Raw genomic sequence first — 11,122 nt, 5'->3', positions numbered from 1 at the left:
ATTTGAGAAGTAATGATATTTTAGGATTAGGAGAGTTTTAGATTGTTAGGAAAAATATGTTATTTTAGTATTTCAAGCTTAAATATCAAAATATGGGTTTTATCAGAGATTTAAGTAAATTATTTGTATATTTTATAGGTGACATTGTGAGGATTGATTTCGCTTGGCATTATTGTGGAAAAATTTAGGAAAAAAAAAATTGAAAAGTTAGGTAAGCAAGGTTCCTGTACTAGAATTTGCATAAAAGAAATGACTGAGTTCAATTTTATAAAAAAATGTGCATGATATGTTTTGAAATGAAATGTGAAAAAAACCTCAATCATATGTTCTGCATTACTCATGAAACTTTGTATAAGAATGAAGTATTTTCTGTCATGACTTTGTGTATTCGCTCTTTTTCACAATTTTGAAACAAAACTATGAAAAAGAGCAAATCTGAAATCTGAAAAGTTTTGCGTTGATTAATTGAAGATGTTTTGAATCCGTTCTTGAATATGTGAAATGATCTAAATCTATTCAATACTCTGGTTTGATATGATATGGCATCTGAAAACTTTTGACATGACTTGCTAATTCTATATTTGTATCTGATTTTGTTCTACTTCTGATATATTCCGTTAAAGTCTTGCCATGAGCATAATAGTGTTAAGACGGCCCTGCCATGGGTATAATAGTGGTATATGGCCCTGTCATGGCTATAATGATGATTTATAACCCTACCACGGAGGTTAAAAGTGATCTCTGTCACAATGTGATACTCTGATATGATATGAAGATAATATCTCAGATTATAATATGCCAAAGGATTTTTAAATAAGAATGTTTCTAAAAGTTTCACTCTGATATTTGATAACATATTTTGTTTCTGCATTCTAAAAACAGATGTTTTATTCTACATTCTGAACTCTATAAATGCTCATGTTTACATATTAATATATGTTTTATACTTATTGAGTTGTTAATAACTCACCACTTATTTTTATAATATTTTTCAGATAATTTGAATGTTTTCAGTTGAGGATCAAAATTATGGAGCATAGACGAGATTATTTAAGTATAGTGGATTAAGTACAAAAGGATTCCATGGTTATTGAAGAATGTTATTCGATAAATTTGTCATGTTAGAGGTTGACATTTATATTAAGACTTTATGGTGTTTTTAGATTAATCGTTTTGGAATAGTTAGTTTAAAACAATGAGATCTATGTAAAATTGAGAATTTGGAACTTATATCTATACGGTGAGATATAATTTTAAGTGACAAAAAGTAACTCTCTAACTCATCCGGAATCCAGGCATTACACAGTAAGTATTAAAAAAATAAAAAATGCACATTAGCATAAATATTAATAAAATAAAACAAAGTTCTTATTGGATATATGGATGACACATCTTATGATTAGATGTTTACGTGCGAATTGATTGCCACTTGAGTGTTTTCCGTCAATAGAGTAACATAGTTCCGACGGAGGTATCATTTTAGATTATGACCCTAACCCAATGACTAACTTGAAACTTTTTACACCCTAGATATCAATTTATAAAAGTTCCGAAACCCAGGGATCTTAAGGGTAATCTTTCCTTAAAAATTAACCTTGCATTAAATGTGATAATTTCAAGTAAATCAAAACAAAATAGGTTGGAAACAAATGGTTTATGTTTTCTTCTTCTCAGGAGAATAAGAATCCCTGCACTACTTGTGGCAGCGATTAATTCAGCGCACAAAGAAGAATCACCAAAAGTCAATAATGGCATGCAAATCAAATGCTTTTATGGGTATAATTCGACCTAATTTAAGTCAAACAAGAGACTGAGATAAAGGCTAATGAAACGATTATTGTGACTTGTAAATATGAAATGTAGCGTCTTGGGAAAGCTTGACTGCCTGTGGAGAAGGGAGTATATATTTTCCTTGAAAATGAATTTGCACTGGCGTTTACATACGATCGCACCTGGACAAACAAACATCTACAAATACAATCGCAGGTGGAAAGCAAACAAAGATTGCATGCTAATGGCTAGATTTGTACAAACATCGCCGCATAGCAATCAGGCTACCTCTATTCCCAAAAAAAGCAAATCTACAAAATACTTGTTCATAAGAACCACACAAATCAGATGATACAATACAAGATCACCTTGAAAGCCTCGTGAAAAAGGGCAGTGCCCTTACGTTATCCCATGATGATTGATATATGATACAGGGCTAGCCAAATGAAAAACCAATCCTCTGGCAGCAATCTTATAGCGCCCATAACAAATTAATGAACAATCTAATTTCAGTTAGACCACACATGAACCAGACCATGCCGGTTACCTGTATAAATCTCATTCCGTTCTTCATCATAGAAAAGGGCAGTGATGTCTTCCAGAGCCTCTGCAACCGTGCTCCTCACCCTGTAGTGATCTGGCTGTTTTGAGCTGCCTGCACTGCTGCTGCACTCATCGACCTTGGGACAGCTGCTGGTTGCAGTTATTTTAGCCAGGCATTTCCCAGTCAAGATGTTACTGATATTGACAGACCCAGCTGCATCAAAAAGCAAACAATGAGACTACAGTTCTGATTCCACCCACCTAAAATATTTTCCTCGTGAAACCACAACCTGACTTCAAGCATCAAATAGTGACAAACTCACAACTGATCTTCGTGCCCTTTATTATGAAACAAATGCAGAAATTGAATAAAACCTCCCAACATTGTTCTTATTCAAGAAAATAAATGCTCAACAATTCAAATAAACAGAGAAATTAAGTTCTATAAAATATGCACAACCTTGCAGATGCAGGAATATCTAAAATTTCTATAATATTGTGGCCTTTGTAATAACCAAAGAAAAGCCCAAGCACATCTGGGCCTGTAACGTCCCAATGGAAGGCCCAAACCACATGGCCTATACTCCAAAAGGACTAGTCAATGATATAATTGGAGTTCCATTGAAACCTTTGAAACCTTATACAGAGCAAGAACCTTCTCATTCCCAAGCAATGTGAGATCTCATACACCACCTATCATTATCCTTATCTTTATCATACGAGGGTATCACAATCTACTCCCCTTAAATTCCCGACGTCCTCATCGAGCCTGTCCATTGTAGGTGGCACGGCTCAAGTCCCACATTTCTAGTTGGGATAGGCTCTGATACCGTTTGTAACGCCCCAATAGAAGGCTCAAGCCACATGGCCTATACCCCAAAAGGACTAGTCAATAATACAATTGGAGTTCCATTAAAAATATTGTGATACCCTCATATGATAAGGATAAGAATAAGGGTAGGTGGTGTATGGGATCCCACATTGCTTGTGAATGAAAAGTTCTTGCTCTTTATAATGTTTCAATGGAACTCCAATTGCATCATTGACTAGTCCTTTTGGAGTATAGGCCATGTGGCACTTGTAATGCCCCAATAAAAGGCCCAAACCACATGACCTATACTCCAAAAGGACTAGTCAATGATACAATTGGAGCTCCATTGAAACCTTATAAAGAACAAGAACTTCTCATTCCCAAGCAATGTAGGATCCTATACACTACCTACCTTTATCCTTATCATATGAGGGTATCACAGGGCCTATACCCCAAAATGGAACAGTCAAAATATTGCAATTAGAGCCACTTGGAATCATCATAAAGGGCAATCTAGCATCCATTCAGGACTCCCTCATTCTATACTTGGGGTATGACACCCTTGCCATACATCACAAGAATTGAAAAAGATTTACAGCACTGTCTTCAACATTAATTCAGATCAAACTACCAGCCAGACCAAGACATAAAATGGACTGTAAAAAGCCACAGCTGCAGATAAATAATTCTATACTCAAATTCAACTGTTTGGGTTATAACTAGCCAAAAACAAAACCATCCAAAATTCATCAGAAATGAAATTATCCCACCTTACCCTAGAAATACTTACGTAAATAAATCGGATGAGCGTTTATTAAACCTGGTAGCCAAAGCAAAGCAACCATGTATTCTAAATTTTGTTTAGTAAACCAAGAATAGTTGCTCTAGATCTCAAGTTAACCAAAACCAATTAGCAATTCTTGTGGCCAATCTGAAACAAATGCATCATGGTTCTCCAGCCAATACTACAAAGCAGAACTCAAATGGACTTCAACAGAATGTGACTTCTTTAGGGTATAAGTAATATGTTACTGCCTCATTCAGTACCTTCCCCCTGCCCCCCACAAAATTATTAATTTAGGGTTCACCATGTGAAAAATTATAATGTAAGGCAGATTTGATTTCAAAAGAAGTTCCACAGGCAATCATACAAATTAGGGTCACGTAAGCAAGGCCAGCAATAGCCATCAATCATTGGACCTTTAAATAATTACCATTTCCTTCCATCCAATGATCGTCCGAATCTGCCTTGCAGTAAGATATGATAAGGTCCTGATCACTTGTAATATATATGTTATTTGTATTGCAGTCAGGATGCCATAAAAGGTGATCCTCAAATGATGTCACAAGCTCCCCTCGAAAGTTCCAAACAGCAACTGTTCGATTCCTGAATGTCAGGAACAACTGGTTCTCATACAGAAAGATAAATGCTGATGGAGTCATGAACTCAGTTCTGCTAACTTCCATCAGCTCAGCATTTCGAACCTACATTCAAGGGAAATGATATTTAAAAGGTTAGGACAATCAGAGGCTGCTAGACAATGCCAAAGAGACAATGACTTACATCAAGAATCTGAAGATTTTCATTTTCTTGCTTAACAAGAAGCTTCTCATTGAATTGTTCTATGAAGTCCACCTTCTTGCTTCGATGAAGTAGATGATTGAATGATTTGAGAACTGTGCCATCTTCTATTGATAAAATCTTGAGAGGGACGTGACTGCTTATCCTATTGAAAATCAGTAACATGATTCCTGGACTGTAACAAAAAGTAGACATGATAGAGGTAAGATGAAAACATAAGCAGTGTGATGCAGAAAGTAAAACATTAGAGCAAGGGAATGAAACTTCATAAAAAGCTTGGTTCAGGCAAGCGAAAAGAACCAATCACCACATACATACTCGCACATAAAGCCATACGAAACAAAATTACAAAAAGGGCACCACAATGCACCTAATTTACTGTGATTCGTTTTTTATTAAGTAGTTTACTGTGATTCTTGCCAGCAATCAAAAGCAAACGCCTGCCAATGCTTTCTAGACAAATCAGTTACCTATCAACAAAATGCACCCGTGGACCATGAGATCTTCACATTAACATAAAAACCAGATGTTAAATAGAATAACTAGAAGAGGCAGACAGCAAGCACCCAAGATGGCATGTTGTCTTCATTGCAAACCATAGTTTTTTCTATAGGTAAAAGAAGTTTTATTGATAAAAATGAAAATAGGGGTAGCCCAAGTAAAGATGCATGCAAGAGAAAACACTAGTAAAAACTAGACATAGATACAAGAAAATCATGAAAGCCAAGTCTGTTGCAAACCATAGTTACATACAAACATTCTTTTCAAAAAGAGCAAGATACCCCCATTGCATCTTCAATCTGCCTTATAGCATTGGGGATATCAGATTTCACAGGGAACTTCTCCAAGGCAAGGCCCTTCAGACCCACCTCTGCAGAGTAAACCCCGGTCATCTATAACTAAACTATCATTTTTTTTTTTTTTTTTGGATAAGTTAACTAAACTATCATTTTAATCACTATAAGCATTGCCAGGATAAGAATTCTAAGTCAGAGAAAACAATGGATGAATTCAGTAAAAGATATGTTCAGACACACAGAGTAGCAAAACTGTTTCAGAAGGAAATGGGGGGACAGATTACCTGATCTTGATTTCTTGTACATGTTTATCTGATATGGAGTAAAGCATCGTATAGTTTTTCAGGTCAAACACCTTGTATATACTGACAATATTCATTTTAAGGGCTTGTTAGCATCCACAAAATGATGTGCATTTGGCACCATAAATAAACTGTATAAACACTGGCAAAGTACCTGTCTTGTGCAGAGTAGGTTAGCACCTTTCCATTAACATCATCAAACTCTACAAACCCGGGCCACTTCAGAGACTCAGACTCAAACAGAGCAAAACCAGCATCCGGTTTTCCCCTCCGTATGTACCTAGCCATTTAAAATGGGAAATATCAAGATGAAGGATAAACATAAGATAAAGTTAAAGGGATCAAAATAATAATAATGAAATGGTCTGCGCACTCAATCCTTGTGGATCTGCATTTCAAAGAGCTGAAGTTGTCTGATGCATAAACGGACACTGTGATAAGGGAGTCATTGTTCTTATTATAAAATAAGCTCCGGATTACTTCATCAGGACTAACATTCAAAAAACATATCCTCTTGTTTGTCTCTGCATCCAACATAACCAAAATAACATACAGTCATTTTCTTCAATGGGATATAAGCTTCAAATATGTACAAATTTATATAGTCAAAGTTATGATTTGTATGTAATAGTAATAGTAGTTTAAGAATTTTAGCACCTCTACTAAAAGCAGCACACACACCAGAATGTGCTAAAGCAAAGACGATTTCCCGTGCGGCCACTATCTCAATAACTTTCGTTCTCTTCATCAAAAAAGGCAATATAGGGGAACAATGCCCCTTGGGGTCGTGGGTATCATATTCGTCCTGATGTTAAAAAAGAACAATGTGAACAATTTTGAAGGAAAATGCATTCCACCACAAGAACCTGTTGGATTAAGGTCAAATAGATCAAGCGGAGGTTTATATGATGGAGAATGCCATGCATAATTTAACTATAAATAAATATATAGTTTACTAATTCACAATCATCACCGAGCGTTATTCAGAGGCCAGCCTCACAACCTGAAATTAGTATTGGGCAGAAACCGAAGACGCAAACTCGAAGCATAATATGGGGAAGTATGAATTGGGAATTAGTAATAACAGTAATATCTCATTAATGAATCGCAAAATCAAAATTAGTACTTTTTAAAAGAAAATCGTAAAATTAATTACGTTATAAGTTTAATTGTGATGTTATTGAAAGAAACGTCTGGAAGAAAGAGAGAGACCATCAATCGCATGTTCCGGAACCTCTCCTGGGAATTGGTGATGGTTAAAGCGCGATGACGCTTGGAAGAAATCTCTCGCCTTTGAAGCTTTTTGACGCTGTTTACGAATCCTTCTCCTGGCCTAACCCTTTTCTTATTAGCCAATATCCTTCGATTCGAGCACGGCGCCGATAACCTCCGCCCTTCCATGTCTGTATAAATCTCTATTCAATTCAAGTCAATAGTGCAGCATCATACCCAATACAAATCGCTCACCAAGATCTGATCTGGATGCTATTCCCATCCGCCCAAAACCCTAATTCCGAAATTCAAAGCTTACACCATAACTATCAGTAAAAACAACACATAAATAAAATATCTCTCTCTCTCTCTCCCCCACTTTGTAAATAAGGGGATTGAGTTTAAGAAAGAAGAATTACTTATCAAAAAAAAAAAAAAAAGTTTAAGAAAGAAGACAAAACTCTGTCGAGGGAGGGAGGGAGGGAGGGAGGGAGGGAGAAGCATTACCGTTACATCAATGTATGAGAAGCCCATGCACAAAGATCGAAAGCGTTACTGCACGTAGACTTCAGTGCTTTCCACCGCTACCGCCGGCCATCAGGACTGAGTACGAACTTATAAACTCGGAATCGGAATCAAGGGTTTTTTCCCTTAATGTAGAGTCGAAGTCTGGAGACGAAGGATAATTGACGTGGTATAGTGACACGTCAGTAAATAATTTTTTTATTTTAATTCTGTTCCCGAGTCCGCGTCTCCTTTGCTTTGAACAGGGCCCTTGCGCAACGAGTTCCCTGCATTCCCAACCCCAACCCCAAACCCATCGACGTTGTGCCAGTTTCCATAGACAGCGTCGCCACCGGCCCTCCCCTAGTTGACCTCTCTTTTTCCACAATCGAATTGTGCAAGATTCAACATCTACGCCGTCACCTGCCATTTTTTCACCGAGACAACCTACCGATGGTGCATTTTTTGACCATCTACAAACCGAAAATTAAGGTTACTACAACTAATATTTCCAATACCGTATCCGTATAGGTCAAAATATTAGAACAAAATATTACAATATTAATATTATTTCAGAATAGTCGATATATAAATAAATTATATATATAAATATATATTAATTATATTTTAAAATAATAATTTATATATGAATAAATTATACATAAATACATATATATAAATTATAAATAGCCTGATATAAATTAGGAATTAAAAAATAAATTTGTAGTTTGAAGAAATTAAAAAAAAAAAACAAGATAAAGGACGAAGCACCAGCCGGTACAGTATTTCGACCAGTACGGAACAGGTACAATTTTTGTACCAGACCAATAGCTGGTACGACATATACCGGCCATATAAATTAAAAATAATTTTTTCCTTTTTTCTTATTTTAGCAAATAAATTAATATAAAATATTAATTAAATTATTAAAATCAAAATCAAGTGAACTCTTTAATCTCAATTATATAACTAACTCATTAAAAATATAATTAATTATAAAATATGCTAATATGTCGTCTGAGTTTGTTTCCATCATTTTGACCGTTCATGTATTTAAAATATTTTTGCTTAATGATTAAATAAATTATTTGTAGTGTATTGGTATATTTTTTATTTTTTGAAAATATTTAAATATGTTAAAAAATGTAAAAATAAAAGAATAATATAAAAATAAAAAAAATACTTTGTGCTAGCAGCCATGCCCAATGGTCAAAGCTGGGCGAAACACTAACACTACTCATTAATTATATTTATATTTATGATGTTAATAGTTAATTACTTAGTACTTTTTTAACAAAATATACTTAATATTTAAATAGAGTATGTATCTACATATAGAGTCAATTGGTAGAAACACCATTCTCTCTTAGAGAGAGAACCTCTCCATTCTCTAGAAAACTCTTTCACTGAGTGCCTTCACCGAAGAGGAGGGTGGAGCTGTGTATACCCTCCTCTCCTTTTCTTTCTCATTTCCTTTCTCGCAATGTGTATACATTTTTATGGTACTGTTTTTTTCCTCCTCCCTCCACCGGTTTAGCCTTGGTCAGATCTACTACTCTTTATCTGCCATCAGCCAACACACACTCCACCACTCCTTCCACCAGCTGCTAATCTGCTAGGACGATGCAGAATCGCACCAAAAATTTCGGCGTGTGGCCCGCCTTGCCTTGCCTCCATTCCACAAGCGCATGGCAGCAACACGCCACCACAAACACGCAGGGAGGCAGATGACTAACTGTAGATCAAACCATCTGATGCCATGCTTTCCACTATGTTATCACTTTCCCTAACTGATAATCTTGAAAAATGGACTATAAATCTCTCCAAAAAACATCTCAAGATAACAAACTGCAATGTACTCACCACCATCATCGCTTCCAGCAGAGGTTCCACCGTCACCAGAGGTGGATCCATAGTTCGCATAACTTTGTAAACTGTTAAATTCTATCTTTTAAGACGACATCCTCATTGTAGGGCATGAGTGAGAACCAAGAAATTGGTTTCAAAACCCACTTTGTTTTTCTTTTTTTCCACCACTTTGCACTGTAGTTTTTTGTATTGGGGCATTTGTTAGGGAACCCCACCCCCCTCCTCATGTAACATCCTTTCTGTTTCTAATACATATTTACTTGCTTAAAAAAAGAAGAAGAAGAAGAAGAAGAGTATGTATCTAAGAAGAAGAGTATGTATCTACATATAATAACATAAATTATCATATGATTTATCGTATGATATATTAGTTAATCAATAGAAAGATTAAAGAAAATTACATAACTAACTTATACAATTACTATATAAAATAATATATTGTATATATCTATATAATATTTTAAAAATTTATATGTAAATGATTCGGTCGGTTTTGGTTCAGTCTAGTCTAAAAATCCTTGGAATTGGATCGAAAATCAAATTTTTAGAGACACCATGGATCGAGATCAAGCAGGGATGAGTTCGGTCCGGATTAAAAAATTTTCACCCCTAATGAAGGGCCTGTCTAGCCTCTAGGATTGCGTTAGGAGTATTAAAAAATGTCGTTAGGGGCATCAAAAATGCTTAACTAGCCTTTAAAGCTCTTTAATGATAAAATTAAGTTATTTGGGTATTAAATATTTAAAGTACTCTTTAATCTCAAATAAGCTAAAAAATATATTTGAGAAAATACTCATGCTTTGATGCTTTTTTCTCACACATGTTTTTTGAATAATGTGGAACATATTTCCAATTTTAGAAAAGGCTGACAACAGGTGAAATACCTATACAAATTTCAAATAATTGCAGTTTTACCATTTTGATAAAAACTTTCAAATAATTACACTTTTACCATTTTATCTTATCACTGGCACGACACTACAACTTTCAAAAGATATTTTATCTCATTTCAATCTTAGAAAGGGGTTTTTTATATTGTTTCCAAACAAATCTAACATATTTAAAAATGGTTTAAACATACGATTACTAAACAATAAATAACTTTTTAATAGTAAAACTTATTATTTAAACCTTGCAACCATAAGCCTTAAACTAAAAGTTATATTACCTACCGCAATCTCAAACATGCACGAAGACTCGAGGTTGATAAATGTGCTTTGGATAGATGCCTAAAGTAGGGCAACATATGATTCATTTGGATATCTTATAACATTTGATACAACGTTTTCTACTGATAAGTATAAAATGCTATTAGCCCCTTTTGTGGAAATCAACCACTATGGCTAGTCAATACTATTTGGATGTGGCCTCATATCAAATGAGGATATTTATATGTGTGTGTGTGTGGTTATTTGAATCATGATTGATGTGCATTCGGGCTCCTAATACAATTATAGCTAACCAAGACAAGGCAATGCAAGCATCAGTTACAAGAGTTTTTCCAAGGGCCAAACATAAATTCTATTTATGACACATTTTATGTAAGTTTCCTCACAAGCTTGAAGCTTATTTACAATATGAAAAATTTAAAGATCTTTTATGAATTTGTATAGATGACTCTTTGAGTTGTGAAAAGTTTAAAAAAATGTGGTACAACATTGTTCAAACCAATGGCTTAACCAACGACAATGCAAGCATTAATTATAAGAATTTTTCCAAGGGCCAAACATAG

The 11,122-nt window shown here is 34.9% G+C and overlaps 1 protein-coding gene across 5 annotated transcripts; it reads right to left on the bottom strand.

Annotated features, from left to right (window-relative positions):
* Positions 1-1,987: 1,987 nt before the first annotated feature.
* On the bottom strand, positions 1,988-7,836 carry LOC122276532. 5 transcript variants are annotated; one of them, XM_043086338.1, is made up of 9 exons: positions 7,525-7,836; positions 7,018-7,312; positions 6,463-6,610; positions 6,179-6,329; positions 5,960-6,085; positions 5,788-5,868; positions 4,761-4,881; positions 4,339-4,609; positions 1,988-2,527 (listed from the first exon to the last, which is right to left on the bottom strand). In XM_043086338.1, the coding sequence occupies exons 2-9, from the start codon at positions 7,204-7,206 to the stop codon at positions 2,280-2,282; spliced, it is 1,335 nt and encodes a 444-aa protein (XP_042942272.1). In that variant the 5' UTR covers positions 7,207-7,312; positions 7,525-7,836; the 3' UTR covers positions 1,988-2,279. The 5 variants fall into 5 exon arrangements, with proteins under 5 accessions (XP_042942272.1, XP_042942271.1, XP_042942270.1 ...); XM_043086337.1 differs by having other exon boundaries at positions 4,689-4,881; positions 6,487-6,610; positions 7,525-7,835; XM_043086336.1 differs by having other exon boundaries at positions 4,689-4,881; positions 7,018-7,208; positions 7,525-7,835.
* Positions 7,837-11,122: the final 3,286 nt, after the last annotated feature.

The sequence above is a fragment of the Carya illinoinensis genome, chromosome 9 (assembly GCF_018687715.1).
Source record: "Carya illinoinensis cultivar Pawnee chromosome 9, C.illinoinensisPawnee_v1, whole genome shotgun sequence".
In the NCBI taxonomy this organism is placed as follows: Eukaryota; Viridiplantae; Streptophyta; class Magnoliopsida; order Fagales; family Juglandaceae; genus Carya; species Carya illinoinensis.
The sequence above is the reverse complement of the archived record's forward strand: the minus strand, read 5'-3'. Positions and strand labels throughout refer to the sequence as shown.